Source organism: Stegostoma tigrinum, chromosome 39 (genome assembly GCF_030684315.1).
Source record: "Stegostoma tigrinum isolate sSteTig4 chromosome 39, sSteTig4.hap1, whole genome shotgun sequence".
Taxonomy (NCBI): domain Eukaryota; kingdom Metazoa; phylum Chordata; class Chondrichthyes; order Orectolobiformes; family Stegostomatidae; genus Stegostoma; species Stegostoma tigrinum.
The window spans coordinates 4783418-4797812 of NC_081392.1; the positions used below are offsets into that span (position 1 = coordinate 4783418).

The 14395-nt window shown below is 39.7% G+C and overlaps 1 protein-coding gene across 5 annotated transcripts in view; it reads right to left on the reverse strand.

Annotated features, from left to right (window-relative positions):
* The window catches only part of LOC125447673 (ryanodine receptor 1-like), a 411721-nt gene that overhangs the window by 161124 nt on the left and 236202 nt on the right, over positions 1-14395 (reverse strand). For all 5 annotated transcript variants that reach the window (XM_059641019.1, XM_059641018.1, XM_059641017.1 and 2 more), the window contains 4 exons: positions 14204-14347; positions 11684-11761; positions 8078-8153; positions 5287-5410 (listed from right to left, as the gene is read on the reverse strand). In XM_059641019.1, the coding sequence (XP_059497002.1) occupies positions 5287-5410; positions 8078-8153; positions 11684-11761; positions 14204-14347 (422 nt within the window). The remainder of the gene's footprint in view (positions 1-5286; positions 5411-8077; positions 8154-11683; positions 11762-14203; positions 14348-14395) is intronic.

Sequence of the window (14395 nt, forward strand, 5' to 3'; positions counted from 1 at the left end):
TCACACAATTTAATTACTTCAAAATTATGGATTTCTTTGCGTTGAAAGTGAAACTATTTAATCATTGGCCTCTCCCTCCTTCTTGCTCCAACAGGATGCCTACTTCTTCAGCTCTTGGATTAGAATATTCTGCAGCTGTCCCTCATACATTTTACATGCATACTGTAGTCTACAGCAACAGATAATGATAGAAGAGACTCCAACTGCTTTTATCACATAGCTAATCAGGAACAGCTCCTGTACCTATCACCTGTGTGTAGTGGAAGGATTAGCAGGATCCTACTCAAAACGTTTGGCTGTGTTACAAACGTAACTTCCTTTGCTATACAGCCCGAGGGTGGAGTGAGACTTGAACCCAAAAGTTCTGGCTCAGAGTCAGGAATGCTATCTGCTGCATCACGGCACCTTCTGACAGTCAATACCTCCTTCAAATCAAAATCATAAACTACGCCACCACCTATTCTTGACCTTCCCTTTCTCCCTATATCCTTGAATAAATCATAACAACCCGATTTGCCAATCACCTGTCAGTTTAAAACATATCCCAACTCCCACATCACCAAAAATGCCCTTAGCAACTTGAACATTATTCATTCTTATCCTTCCCAATCTCTATTTTATCTTTAACGCAATCAAACATTCTAACTTCCTCCTCTGACTGACACAGACTGATTTCCTTCCCGGCTGTTTTTTACCAAACCATCTTTTCTCCATTGATGAATTGTCCAGCCAGTGCAAGGCTATCATTTTCGCCAGGCATTAGCCGTGAGCTGCCTCCTTTATTTCATCTATTTGCTGTGTTCAATGGACCATCTCCCATGTGTGTGGGAATGGCTATTTTGTATTACTGGCTTAATTTTTATTTTTAATACAAATTTTACATATGATACGTTCACTTCTAGAAGGTCTGCATTTATTGCCTGTGCCTAATAGTCCTTGATAAGATGGCTGTGAACCACTTTTAACAAGTGGAGTGTCAAGGAATGTCAACACCTGTCAAGAAGTAGTAAAATGTGTATTTAAAAGAATGAGTGGTTTCCACAATCTATTGCAATTTAGACCTTTAAGCAACAGAACAATATGCATATTTTTTCTGTGTTTGGGTACTTATAGATACTCAATGAGTTGGCATTGTAGGTGAAGGGGAAACAGTAGAGAGTAGATTGGTACTGGAGTAAGGGGTGGCCATGCAGTTTGGAACACGGCATTAGGTTGCATGGGTTAGCTTAAGTGCAGTGTGGAGTGTCTGTGGAGGTGAGAGGGCATGAAACAGAGGATTGTAAAGGGTGAGGGCTGGAGGAAATGTTATGTATTTCTCAATTTTTGAAGAAGTATGACGGTTTGGACCTAGTCCCACATGAAGGTAAGGCACCTTAGGAACTGTGCAGAAAAAAATACACACAAAATTAATTTGGAGTGGCAATGTTGTCAAGAAGCTGCAAAAAAGAGTGGACTTATAAAGACAATATTCAAAGCGTTCACATTAATCCATAGCAGGAGTGCCCATGGACAGACACTTCCTACTGCTTACTGATCATAAATATTTGCTTACATCAGGGATTAAGCACTCAAGTATAATTTTTTTGATGTAAGCTGTGCGATTTATATATAAATTTATTGTTGGGCAGCATTTTTGGCATATAGGAAGAAATACCCATTATTTGAAGAAAAATGTTTTAGTTTATTTCACTTTGGGGCAGTTCTGTAGGAGTCTTTGCTGAAACTGGATGTATAATGCAGCTGCTCCTGAGAAAAGGAGAAGATAGTTTAGAATTGGTAAAAATAGGTCAACTCCATGTAATGAGTTTAGTTTAAAAGTTCCAGACCAGAAGCGCTTGGTTTAAACCCTGAAAAAGCAAGTAAAGCGAGAGATTTTAAGTCCAGTTACGTGACAAATCAAGTGTCTACCAGATTCTTATAACAGGGAGCTGAAGTCATAGCTAAGTCAACACTAAGTGGGATAGAAATGGGATGCTAATGGTATTATATTTTTATCATGTGTTTCAATACCATTAAATGTGTTTTATACATACAGTTTGGTGTAGTCTATCTTAATTTCTTTTACACAATAAACTTCAGTAAGAGGCCACCTCATTAAAATCACAAAAAAAGACAAAATATGATCTAATAAATCTAAATTCAGGCTGGGATTTGAGTTGTCCCATAATAATATCAGCTGGAATCATCATTCAAGAAATTGAATTCTTCAGTAAAATGTGTTTTCATAAAGGACTGGTTGAAGTAATTTGTGTTTTTTTTTGTGTATTTTGTTATTTTGTATCAAGTATTTATTTTGTTCAATATTGACTCCAGTAATAGACTGAAAATTTAATTTTCTGCCATGATGCCTCCTAAATTATACCCGCACTAGATTATAGGTGAGACTGCATAGACAGGGAGATGCACAGAGTTACAGTGAGTTGGCAAAGGGCGTTAAGGGACATGCTAATGGTTCAGGATATGTGAAATATATGAGAAGCTATGGGTAGCCTGGCACAGGACTATCTGTGGTCTTGGAGGATGGGTACATGGGTGTAGATTGTATTGAAGGGCATGGAGAATGAAGTGTGGGAACAGGACTTTGAAATTAAACTTTGAACAGTGCCAAAAGCTCCGGCAGGTTTTCTGCCCAGGCCACCTTGGTAAGTTGGGCAGCCTCTTAGGATCTTCCTGGGTTGTCCAGCCAATTCTCAATTCTATCACCTCCCATATTACCCCCAAATCTTGAATAATCAGACATTTTCAAAGATCGGGGTTTCAAAGGTGGAATATATTACGACCTATTCGGATTTGTTATGACATATATTCCTGGCCAGCTCTTCCAGAGGTGGAACTTTAACATGGATTTTCTGGTCCAGAAATGGTCACTACCATCACACTACGAGACCCTTGTATTTTTTTAATCAACTTTTTGAAACAGGTTACACCACATGTGTGTGGCAGGTTAAACTTGAAACTTCTGGTTCAGAGGTAGAAACACCATCATAGCGCCACTAAACCATCTTTTACATTGAATACATTTAAAAAGTGACAGCTGCTTAAAGGGACACCTTACTACTGTGTATTCTTTCAGCTTTCATAAGCCAAAACACAGACATGCTCTCAGGTTACAGAATGTAAGAGTGTCTGAAAATAAAAGTAACACTTCAGGGCAACCATACATTCATTTAAAAAAAAATCGGCTTGTTTGAATGTATTATGGCCATCACAACGCGTGGTAGGGCTTGAACAAAGATCTTCTGGTCCAGATGCTAAAGACAATCACTATACCATGCCACAAGACGTCCTTAATTAACTCGTTAGGAACACAGTTAAAGCCAGGACTGCAGGCAAACAAAGCGGCAGGAAGTTAATCATTTAATGAGCGCTCTCCACTTGCATATGTGTAACCGTAATTTATTCAAGGATCATTTCTGAAGAGTTGGTAGGCAGTAAGACACCAAGTCAGGGGTAAGCTAAAACCATCACCAGTCCACTCTGTATTTGAAGGAGAATTCTAACTAGGTTATCGGATTCTGAGACCATTGGTTTGTACAGAGATACTGAGGTCAGCAAAAGCTTCTTCAGTACATGCCATGCCAATTCTTGTAGATGTCTGCAACTTCAAGCTGCAGAAAATACTAAAAATGTGCAGGAGCAGCCAGAAGAAAGCAACCAGCAGGCATCCTTTCAAATAATGAAACTGGGGATCCTACTGTTGATGAGTGAAGTTAAAGACGTTGATTGGGGTGCTGAGCTCAAAAAGACATAAGTGGGATTAATTCAGTGTGACGATTGTTGCTATCTAGTCGGCTCTGACAGGGATGCTGGAGGACGAATGGAGAAGGAAACAGGTGATGATTGTATATTAATTAAAGATTTGATTGGTTGTATGTGTGTGCATATTGGGAACCATAATAAGAAATGGGAAACCTAATTCAGTAGGTTGGACTTCTATGGTATAAGGGTTGGAATGAACTCTCACTAGAAACGTATGGATTCTGTGTCACAACCTTTAACCTCAGGTATCCATGAATGTCCTTCTAGCTGACATTCATTGTGCGCTAATATCTGCATCAATAAGGAATTCAGCACAATAAGCCACGTGTGCTTATGCACTGTAACTATTTGAAGGCCTAAGGGCACTCTTGGTGGTCAAAAACAGATATTACCAAGTCTGATTACTCACCTAGTAGGGGGTATTCTTCCTGGCAGCTTCAGGACCACACCACCAGGCTCAAATAGGGCTTGAAAGCCCAGAGATAGTGGCGTGATCTATCCCAAATTGACCTGGAAAATTAGCCACCCAACAAATTCCACCTACCTGACCCCCCACAACCATACATACACATACACTCTCTGCTCGCAGGTGGAACCGACAAGGTTGCAGCTTATTCCTTAACATCTTGAGGGTGGCACAATGGCTCAGCAGTTAGCACATGTTGCCTTACAGCGCCAGGGACCTGGTTTCGACTCCACCCTCAGGCAACTGTTTGTGTGGCGTTTGCACGTTCTCCCCGTGTCTGCTTGGGTTTCCTCCAGGTGCTCCGGTTTCCTCCAACAGTCCAAACATGTGTAGGCTAGGGTGGATTGGCCATACTGAAATGTCTGTAGTGTTCAGGAATGTGTAAATTAGGTGAGTTATAGGGGGATGGGACTGGATGAGATGCTTTGAGCGTGAACTTGTTGGGCTGACAGGTCTGTTTCCACACTGCAGGGTTCTATAATCTAGTAACCTAGAGGCTGGCTTGAAAATTCCAGTTAACCCTTAAGAATACAGAATAAGGCAATCCTGCCACAATCCCATCATGTCGGGGAGAAAATAGCTCTGGTGAGTGATGGAGCCAGGGAACCAGCATAACAGCTGGCAGAATGATGTTCTATCATTACATGCTTTCATTCCAGGCCTAGTTGTTCATCACCACCACAATTTTATTAGGTATACTAAGGACTGATTTATTAGCCTGGAACCCAGGTAGTTCAATTGGTAGAGCATCAAGTTTGTTATATATTTGAAAGTGATGAATTTAGAAGGCCAAGGAGATAGGACTAGAAAATGGGACTTGCTGGGTAGCTCTTTTGGACGCTGCTACAGGCACAAAGAGCTGAATGGCATTCTTCTATTTTGTAAAATTCTTTGATTAGTCACAGAAATTCTATTGGAGCTACTTTATGAATCAAAAGGTGTAATGAGATAACTTTCAATTGCATGTTTGTCTTGGAAATCATCTGACTGCAAATTAATTAGTCCATTTATGTTGCCTCATTCAAACCCAGGTACTCAATATGTTTTGCGAAACAACTTACCTTGTTACAGCATAGCCATGCATTTGCAAAAATTTGAGCAATTCGTAAGCTTTCTCCCTGTCTCGAGCTTTCTCTTTAGCAGTTAGTGTGTCATATGGAACCAAAAGTGGATGGGTTCCACCACCTTATTAAAAACAAAGGAAGAAAGTTAGAGTTGAAAAATAGGTGCATGAGCATTTATGATGGCAAGCTGAACAGAATGGAGCAAAGGTAAAGGTAAGAAGTTAGAAAGTCATTATGAATGAATGAATTATAGGAATGACAATTTACAGTGCTAAAAGGAAGCAGCATGTGCATGACGACTGGCACATAAAAATGGAAGGAATTGGGAATGCATTTCTAATGGCATCAATGCAGCATGAAAACAAACATATAACACCATCCTGCAGAATCTGCATGATGAAAACATATTTTTTCTGCACTGCTTTATCAGGTGAAACAATCTGGCTATACTGATCAGTTAATTGGAGGTACAATGAGGGAATGAGCTGTGCAATTTTTTTTCTAGTTGTTTGTGGGATGTGGGCATTACTGGCTGGCCAGCATTTCTTGCCCATCCCTAGATGGCCTTGAGAAGGTAGTGATGAGCTGCTTTCTTGAACTGCTGCAGTACTCCTGCTGTGGGTTGTCCCACAATGCTGTATCAGGCAGCAGGCAAAACACAATATTCATTATAAGCTGCAATTCAATGCAATGGAACGGCAGACCACCAGGTGCTGCCTATAGTAGTTAGCAGATTGAATATGGCACAAAATGTGCCACTACCCATGACAAATTTCTAGTCTCCTAGGGAATTCTCTAGTTTGCTATCTGAGCAATCTTCCGTTTGAAATCTTTTACTGAGCAATTCATTGAGTTTTACAAATACACAAATATCTACCTGAAGTGTGCACAAAAGTGATCAGAGAATAGTCAGAACTGGGTGATAACTGAAGAAAATCAAAATGTGAAGATAAACCATGGCAAAAAAAAGGAATAGGAGAGATAAATATAGACTTAAGAATGAGGAACATAAACAAAGTCACAAAGGGGAAGAATAACAAGCATGAAAAAGAAGGCAAGCGATTAAGGAATAGATTGAAGAGAAACTCAATCGGGGAAAAAGGAAAAAATAACAGAAGCAGGTAATGAGACAGTGAAATCTGAATTCATGACAAAGTAATGTGAGGAGATAAATGTAAGTTGCATCAACAAGAGGAATTGACCTCGCCAGATTAAACTATCAGTGTGCAATATTGGAAAATGTAACATTTTAAAACAGTAACATTAAATTCGTACATTGTTTCTCTTTAGCTAATACAGCAAAATTGATCATCAGCATTTGGAACGTGCTTCAGGTGAATCCTTGAGAAACGAAAGTCTCAGTGATGAACTGGATTAATGAATCACCAATAAATTTACATGTGTAAGGAACAATTTCATCATTTAGACTTATTGAATGTTCTCACTTTTACAAAAAAAAAGTACATTCTTAATACCACTCTTTTGTAACAGGAGAACAGATAGTTAAGCACAAACAGTACACCAGTGTTGTTTTCAAATTATGAAATGTTTACTGGTCATGAGGACAACCAAACTGAAGACTTAACACCTTCTGGGAAAATGATGCAGTGAGCAATCAAGGCTGCTAAACTGCAAAACGATGCAGCACAGCAGCCGACACAGAAATGCAATATTCTGAATGTAATTATCTGACAAATAGCACAAAAAAGGGAAACAAAATCATTTAATAAAAAGAAACAGTTTTATGGCAGTTATGTCGAAATCAGTTAGCTGGCAATTCCATTCTAGTATGTATAGCGTGTTACTTTTTAGTGAAGAGGAAGGACAGAATTGTGCCAATTTACCCGGTCAATACTGTCCTCACACTTTTCTCAAAAGGAATTTAAAGAGAATGTTCAAGGGAAGACCAATTTTGAAGTAAAGCATTATCTCTGAAGAGAAAAAGGGAAACATGAGAAAAGGCACAGAATATATCAGTAAGCAATTCACAACGAGGTAATGCTGATCACAGGTTACATGTAAAGTTTCAGTAATGCACGTGATTGATTACTCATTGACAGAAACACAACTGGTCCATACCACTGGAGCATGAGCTGGACATCGACATAACCAACTGAGCAATTAATATCCAACTGGGTATACCAACAAAGCGGCTATCATAAATGAATGGTGGGAAATAAGGAAAGATCTCTTCAATCTAATTCATAGACATGTAGCTATATCGACAGCTATCTCATCTTCACAATGTCTAGATGTTACACTACATGATGCAATGCACTTGAAGAATTAGTCATCCTTTTTGCGGAAATCTGGCTGCTCACATCGTTCTGGAAAATTGTATATAGCATGATTCCACCAGACAATTTTTACATGACGGGAAAAGCTTATAATGAGATGTTTATTGTGGCGATCTATCATGGCCTCCTGACATGCTGTATGGAGACATAAGACCTATTCTGCAATGAATCTTCATTGAAGAAGTTAATGTACTGTGTGCCATCATTTGAGGTTCATGGCCACAATCGCAATTTAGGTCATCCTTGATCTCCCACTTTAGAAGAAGGTGAACCTATATGTAGCCTCTGTGTATGCCAACTAGCGTCATCAGCAGAATAATTGAAGGTCCGAAAATGGCCTGCACTGAAAATCATGAGAGTGTGGGCATGAAAATATTTTCTTAAAACAGAAGGCGTAGTAATTAAATGAGATTATGGTGATAGACAATGTATAAAACATATAGCAAGTTATTTTAATACCCAAAGGCATATGACGGATAATGTAACCTTACCTTTAGCTTGCAACTCCAGTTTCTTCTTACGACCCCATGTGTTGTGGTAATTTTCTGCAAGTTGCTCTGCCATCGACTACAAAATATAGGTTGTGTGTTTAAAGTACAGAAATAATACAGTATGTCTCATTACGCAAATCTTTCAGGCAAGTTTGGATCACAACTGTTTAAAATAAAATGTTTTTAAGCTCTTAATACCTAAAAGCCATGAAAACATATTTAACAGATAATTTTGCACAATTTGTGTGATAAAAGGGACAACTTGAATCTAGAAAATACATTAAACCCTAGCTAAGGTTAGAAGTATATCTGAAAACTAGGAGAACACTCAAAGCTTCAGAATCTATATTACATGAACATTTTAAACAAGAATAATGATTTTTTTTATTTACTCATAGGAATGAAATATGCAGTTCCATGTACAACTTCTTAGACCATGGTCTTTATGTGTTCTTAGAACATATATACTCATGGTACGAGAAATGCTTTGAAACATGTCTCTCTGTCTCTCTTTCTCTCCCTCCTCTAATTCAGAAAACCTGTCTTATCGACTGGAACAAATTCTTAGTCTGTCTCCATGAGGGCCGATGTCAAATCTGCCTGATGATGCTCCTATGAAACACCTCAGTATGTGTTACTCTCATAAGGCACTATTGAAATGTGATTGTTATTAATTAATTTGCTTAAATACTTTCCTGGTCTGCTTAGCATTTTAGCAGATGATGCACTGGAATGCCAGCCTATACCTTGGGAAAGTCACTTATTTGGGGCTGAACCAGTCACCTCCATAGTTGGTACTCACTTTTAGTTGGATGTGTGACAAAACAGGGATTCAGTTACTGTCAAAGAAGTGTGGCTGAATTTCTGGGTGTCATTTTGGTCCACAAGAGAATCCAGAGGAGATTTGAGAGGATGCTGTCAGAGCCGGAAACTTGTAAGTTTAAAGGAAAGATTAGATAGGCAGAATTGTTTTCCTCAGAAAAGAGGCTGAGGAGATATTTCGTGTGAGTAAGCTGGACTGAGTGAATATGAATGACCGATTTCCCTTAGCACAGAGATGGATAGTGGACACGGTTTTGATATCGTATCTGCTGCACAAGTTATAGCAATTTTCTATAGCTATTTCCCTATAACCTGATTTTCTATAGCGTGAGGTTATGCAAGAATGTGGCTACTGTGTTATAGGAGAACTATCTATATACAAAACTATGACAGGCAGAGATAGGGCAGATTGTGAAAATCTTTTTCCCATGACAGACATGCCTATGACTAGAAGGCATAAGTTTAAGGTGAGGAATACATGGTTAGAGGGGCTCTGAAGAAAATTTTTTTCACTCAGAGGGGAGTAGAAATATGGAACATGCTGCCTGAGAGGATGGTGAAGGCAAGTACTCACAACATTTCAGAAACATCTGGATCAGCAATTAACACCCGAGGACACAGTAGGCTATGGGCTAAATGTAGCTAAGTGAGATTAACATAGTTTGGTGATTATTAGTTAGCATACACATGATGGGCTGCAGGGTTTGTTTCTGTGCTAAATGACCTCTTGCTGACAGAGTTGGGGAGATGAGCAAACAAAATATCATCCAGAGGGTTATCAGGGTCTGGAACTCACTGCCTGAGAGATAATAGAGGCAGAAATCCTCAACACATTTACAAGGTGTCTGCATACACACTTAAGTCCCATAACCTCCATGGATATGGACCAAGTGCTGTAAGACATGATTAGGGTAGATAGTTCATTTCTTGGCTGGCTCAGACATGATGGGCACAGCCACCTTCTTTGTTTAGAAAATGTATGCCCCTATTCTTATCCTCTGAAGTGGAGGAATACGCATGAACTGGGGAGAGGACAGGTAGGGACTGTACATTAACTTAGGATGGTCAGCACAGACACAATGGGATGAATGGCCATTATCTGTGCTATAATTTTCATAGAATCCCTACAGGGTGGAAACAGGCCCTTTGGCCTAACAAGTCCACACCGAACCTCAGAGCATCCCACCTAGACCCATCCCCCCCATAATCCACATAATCGACACCTCCCTGGACACGAATTTAGCTTGGCCAATCCACCTAGCCTGCACATCTTTGGACTGTGGGAGGAAACCAGAGCACCCGGAGGAAACCCACACAGACAGTCACCTGAGGGTAAAATCGAACCCAGGTCCCTGGTGCAGTGAGGCTGCACTGCTAACCACTGAGCCACCGTGCCGCCCCATTTTGAGCTTTTCTGTGGAATGATTCTAAGATTCTGATTCCTCTGATAAAATTCGAAGAAATTGGTGAACTTTAGTGCCAATGGTAATCCATAGTGGCAAGCTGAATGAACCAGGTCACCTTCTTATATATTCACAGCCTCTTTACCACCGACTCCACTAAGTATGCTTTGAAAATCATGCGCTTCCTATACACCCTGCACTTCAGGGCAGTCTCCTGAAGCTGCGCTGAAAGAAACCTGGAAATAGCTGCAGTTTCCATACTAAAATCTCGACACTAGCTTTCACTTTTCTCAGTGCTATTATGCTTTGCATCTTCAAAGTGTTTCCATTAGCCAGCAGTCAGGAGGAACAAACTCACCATCCACCAGTAGAAGCAACTGGAGACACCAACCGTTTTAACAGGCAGCCATTACTAAGAACCTGTTGGTGAGCTGCTCACTCTTTTAGAGCAGTCTGCTGATTACAAAGAAACAGGTGAGCTAGTCCCAAGTTGGGACAGGTTAATTAAGATATTATTAAACCCTTAAATCTCAAAGATCATTTAAGATCTTTATTTGGAGTAGCCTATAGCAATTCTTTCAAGAACCAATAGTTTGGCCACACAACGTCAAGTCTGTAATGTCATGGAGGACATGAATTATGGAGTGTTTGAAAACTGCATTGAGATTTGAATGAGTTAATGAGGATGTTTCCTGTTTCTGCCATCAACATTAAGACCTTCATAAAATGAGGAACAGCTGGACATGATCGAGAAAGGTGCAGTTTGTGCAAGGGATATTATTGTTTTGATTCTGCCATCACTCTGGGGAAAGCGATTGAAGTCCTATCTTCCCTTAACCACAAGTCTCTCTCCAGCTGTGTCCTGGAATTCAGTATTCAGGTTCTAGATGGTCAGTCCAGACTATTACATAATCTATATGTCTGAACTTCAACAAAAACTGGATATGTTTTTAAACTCACTACTAATATTCTTCAATGCAGAATTAAATTAAGGCTATCTGTCCGGTTGCTAAACATAAGTCGTATCTGGTGGTTCCTTTTAATACTATTGAGTAATTATCCTTTTTGCTAACATTAGAGGCTTAGTATTTGTAGTTCTGTTCACACATTGAAGCTTCACAATGTGTGCCAGGCTGAATAATATCCATCTGAATTAACAAAGCAATCAACAGGACAAATGGTTTGATATGGTCCAACATTCCAAGAATTTCTATCTTCACCTTATAATTGCAAAGTACAATATACTGTCAAAGGTACACAATTTGAATAAGTTGTCTGTGACCACTGAAAACAGCAGCTTCCAAGCAGATGTGAAATCACACTGAAACATGACCCTGTAGAGCTGTAAATCACTTGAGCAAAAACAACATTTATTCTCTACCTGCAATTCACGAGACAATGTCATGTTCAGCAGCTCAGGGGGTTGTGGATTATATCCATGACTAGGATCATAGACAGCCTGCAGCAGAAATTCATATTATGAAACAGTATTATGGAAATATGGCAAAAATGAAATCATTTGTTAAAATGTAAAAACAATGTTATTGTAAAGCAATTGCTTGTTTTGTCATTTCAAAAGTAGATAAGATTTCAGCATGTACGTAAAATTCTCCACAATAGGTTTATGAGATTTATGATAATTCTCAACAAGCAATGACTAAGCCAGAAAGTAATGTGCCTTTGTTGGATTGGGGTGGACAAGGTCAGAAATCACAGGATACCAGGTTATAGTCCAACAAGTTTATTTGAAAACACAAGCTTTTGGACCTTCACTCCTTCAGGTGTTAGCCAGAAAGGGTATGCTTGTAAAAATGGCATTAGCTCTTTTAACAATAGTTGTTCGTTAAACTTGTATTGAACTTGTTAGGCCACGTATTTTTTATCATAGAATCATATAGTAATAAGCCCTTCAAGTCTGCCCCAGCAAAAACTGCACTACTCCCTACTCAAGTTCCACTTCTCCGCACTAGTCCCACAATCTTGGATGTTATGGCTCTTCACGTATTCGTTTAAGCATTGTTTTGAAGTTTGTGGGGTTACCTGCCTCAGCTATCCTCCCAGTCAGTGCATTCCAGAACCCCACCACCCTCTGGTTGAAAAGATTTTTTCCTCAAATCTCCTCTAAAGCTTCTGACTATCTTTTAAAAAGTGTGCCTCCTGGTTCTTGATCCTTTGACAGGAATTAGTTTAGATTAGTTGGCTGGATGGCTGATTTGCAATGCAGAGTTAATGCCAACAGTGTGGGTTCAATTCCTGCACCAGCTGAGGTTACCATGAAGGTTTCTCCTTATCAACCTCTCCCATCACTGGAGGCATGGTGACCCTAAAGTTAAACCCCCACTAGCCATCTCTCTCTTCTAATGAGAGAACGCCCCATGGGGCGACCACAGCAATTTTACTTTGACTAAGAGGAACTGCTGCTTTCTATCCACTCTTGTCCTTGCCCTTGAACTTATACATCTCAGATCAAGTCCCCTTCAAACGTCTTTGTTCCAAAGAAGACGACCTGATCCAGCCTCACTTCATAGCTGAAATGTCTCATCCCAGGCAACATACTGGTGAATCTTCTCAGTGCTCCCTTCAGAGCAATCACATCCTTCCTATAGTACACAGGTATGGCATAACCAGAGTTCTGTACAGCTCCAACATAACCTTCCTTCCCTTATAATCTATGCCATGACTGATACCGGCAAGCACCCTGTATGGCTTCTTACTACCCTATTAATCTGTCCTGTCACTTTCATGTATCTGTACATAAGCACCTCCAAGATCCTTCTGAGCTTCCCAGTGTCTTGCCATTGAGTACTTTTTTGTCTTATTACTTCTTCCAAAGCACATCACCTGACATTTACAGGTATTTAATTCCATCTTCCCCCATCTGACCAATCTGTTTATACCCTCTTGAAACCCAAGATTCCTCCTCACTGTTAACCACCCAGCCAATCTTTATGCCATCTGAAAATTTATCATTCCCATCACATTCGTACCTATATAAGTTATGAATATCACAAACAATAAAGGGACCCAGCACTGATATCTGAGAAATGCCACTGTACACTGGGCTTCAGTCACACAACAGCCTTGTACCACCAGCCACTGTCTCCTGACACTAGCCAATTTTTTAATCCATCTTGCCAATCAATCCAGGATTCAACAAGCTTTTACCTTCTTTATAAGTTTCCCATTTGGGACTTTGTAGTATCTACGTAAAGTATATCAGCTGCCCTAACCTCATCCAAACACTTGGTCACCTCCGTGAAAAATTCAAATTTGTTAGGCATTACCACCCTTTGACAAAGGCAAACTGACTATTTCTGATTGCACCTTGCCCTTCTAAATGGAGATTCTTTTCCTTCACTGTTTTCTCCAAAGGTTTCCCTATCACACATACATTATTGTCTGATAATAAGAATATAGAAGATCTGGAAAATGTGCAAAGAGGAAGGATATCATCAGTCAGGACCGACTTAATATGCTGTGGCATTTCCTTCCTAGATGATGATCATAGGGTACCCTAAGAGTTATTTAGAGTAATAAGGGGGTTTGACAGAGTCTAAGCAAAGAAAATGTTCAAAAGTGAGGGCCACAAATTAAGAATACTTAAAAATAAATCTTGTAAGGAACTCTGGAGGGACTTCTTTACTCCCTACTACATGGAAGTGTTAAGGATTGAGGGGACTAACATTTCAGGGAACTAGCACATTGAAAAGAAGGTATTTAGAAGGTAAGGCATATATTGATTAGGTAAGGCAAAGCAAAGTAGAAGGCTCATGTGGAGCATGAACACGAAGGGCTGTTTCTGTATTGAAAATTCTATGTTTGTTCAGCCATTCTTGATGTTGAATGGAAACCATTTAAGCTGGACAAACTCTGCCAACAAGTTACTGAAATCTCCACTTACCTGGGTGGATTGGGAAATTTTGCGGGTTTTCTTCTCTCCTTTCTCACTTTTTTCCACTCCTTCGCCTGCTTTTTCAATTGTCCATTCCCAGGCAATCATAGCTTTGAGAGATTCTTTGATTGGCCATCTATAAATTTCCCTGTCCTAGGAACATCCATGTTAATTGTTAATAGCAGTAAGCTAAAAAAATGT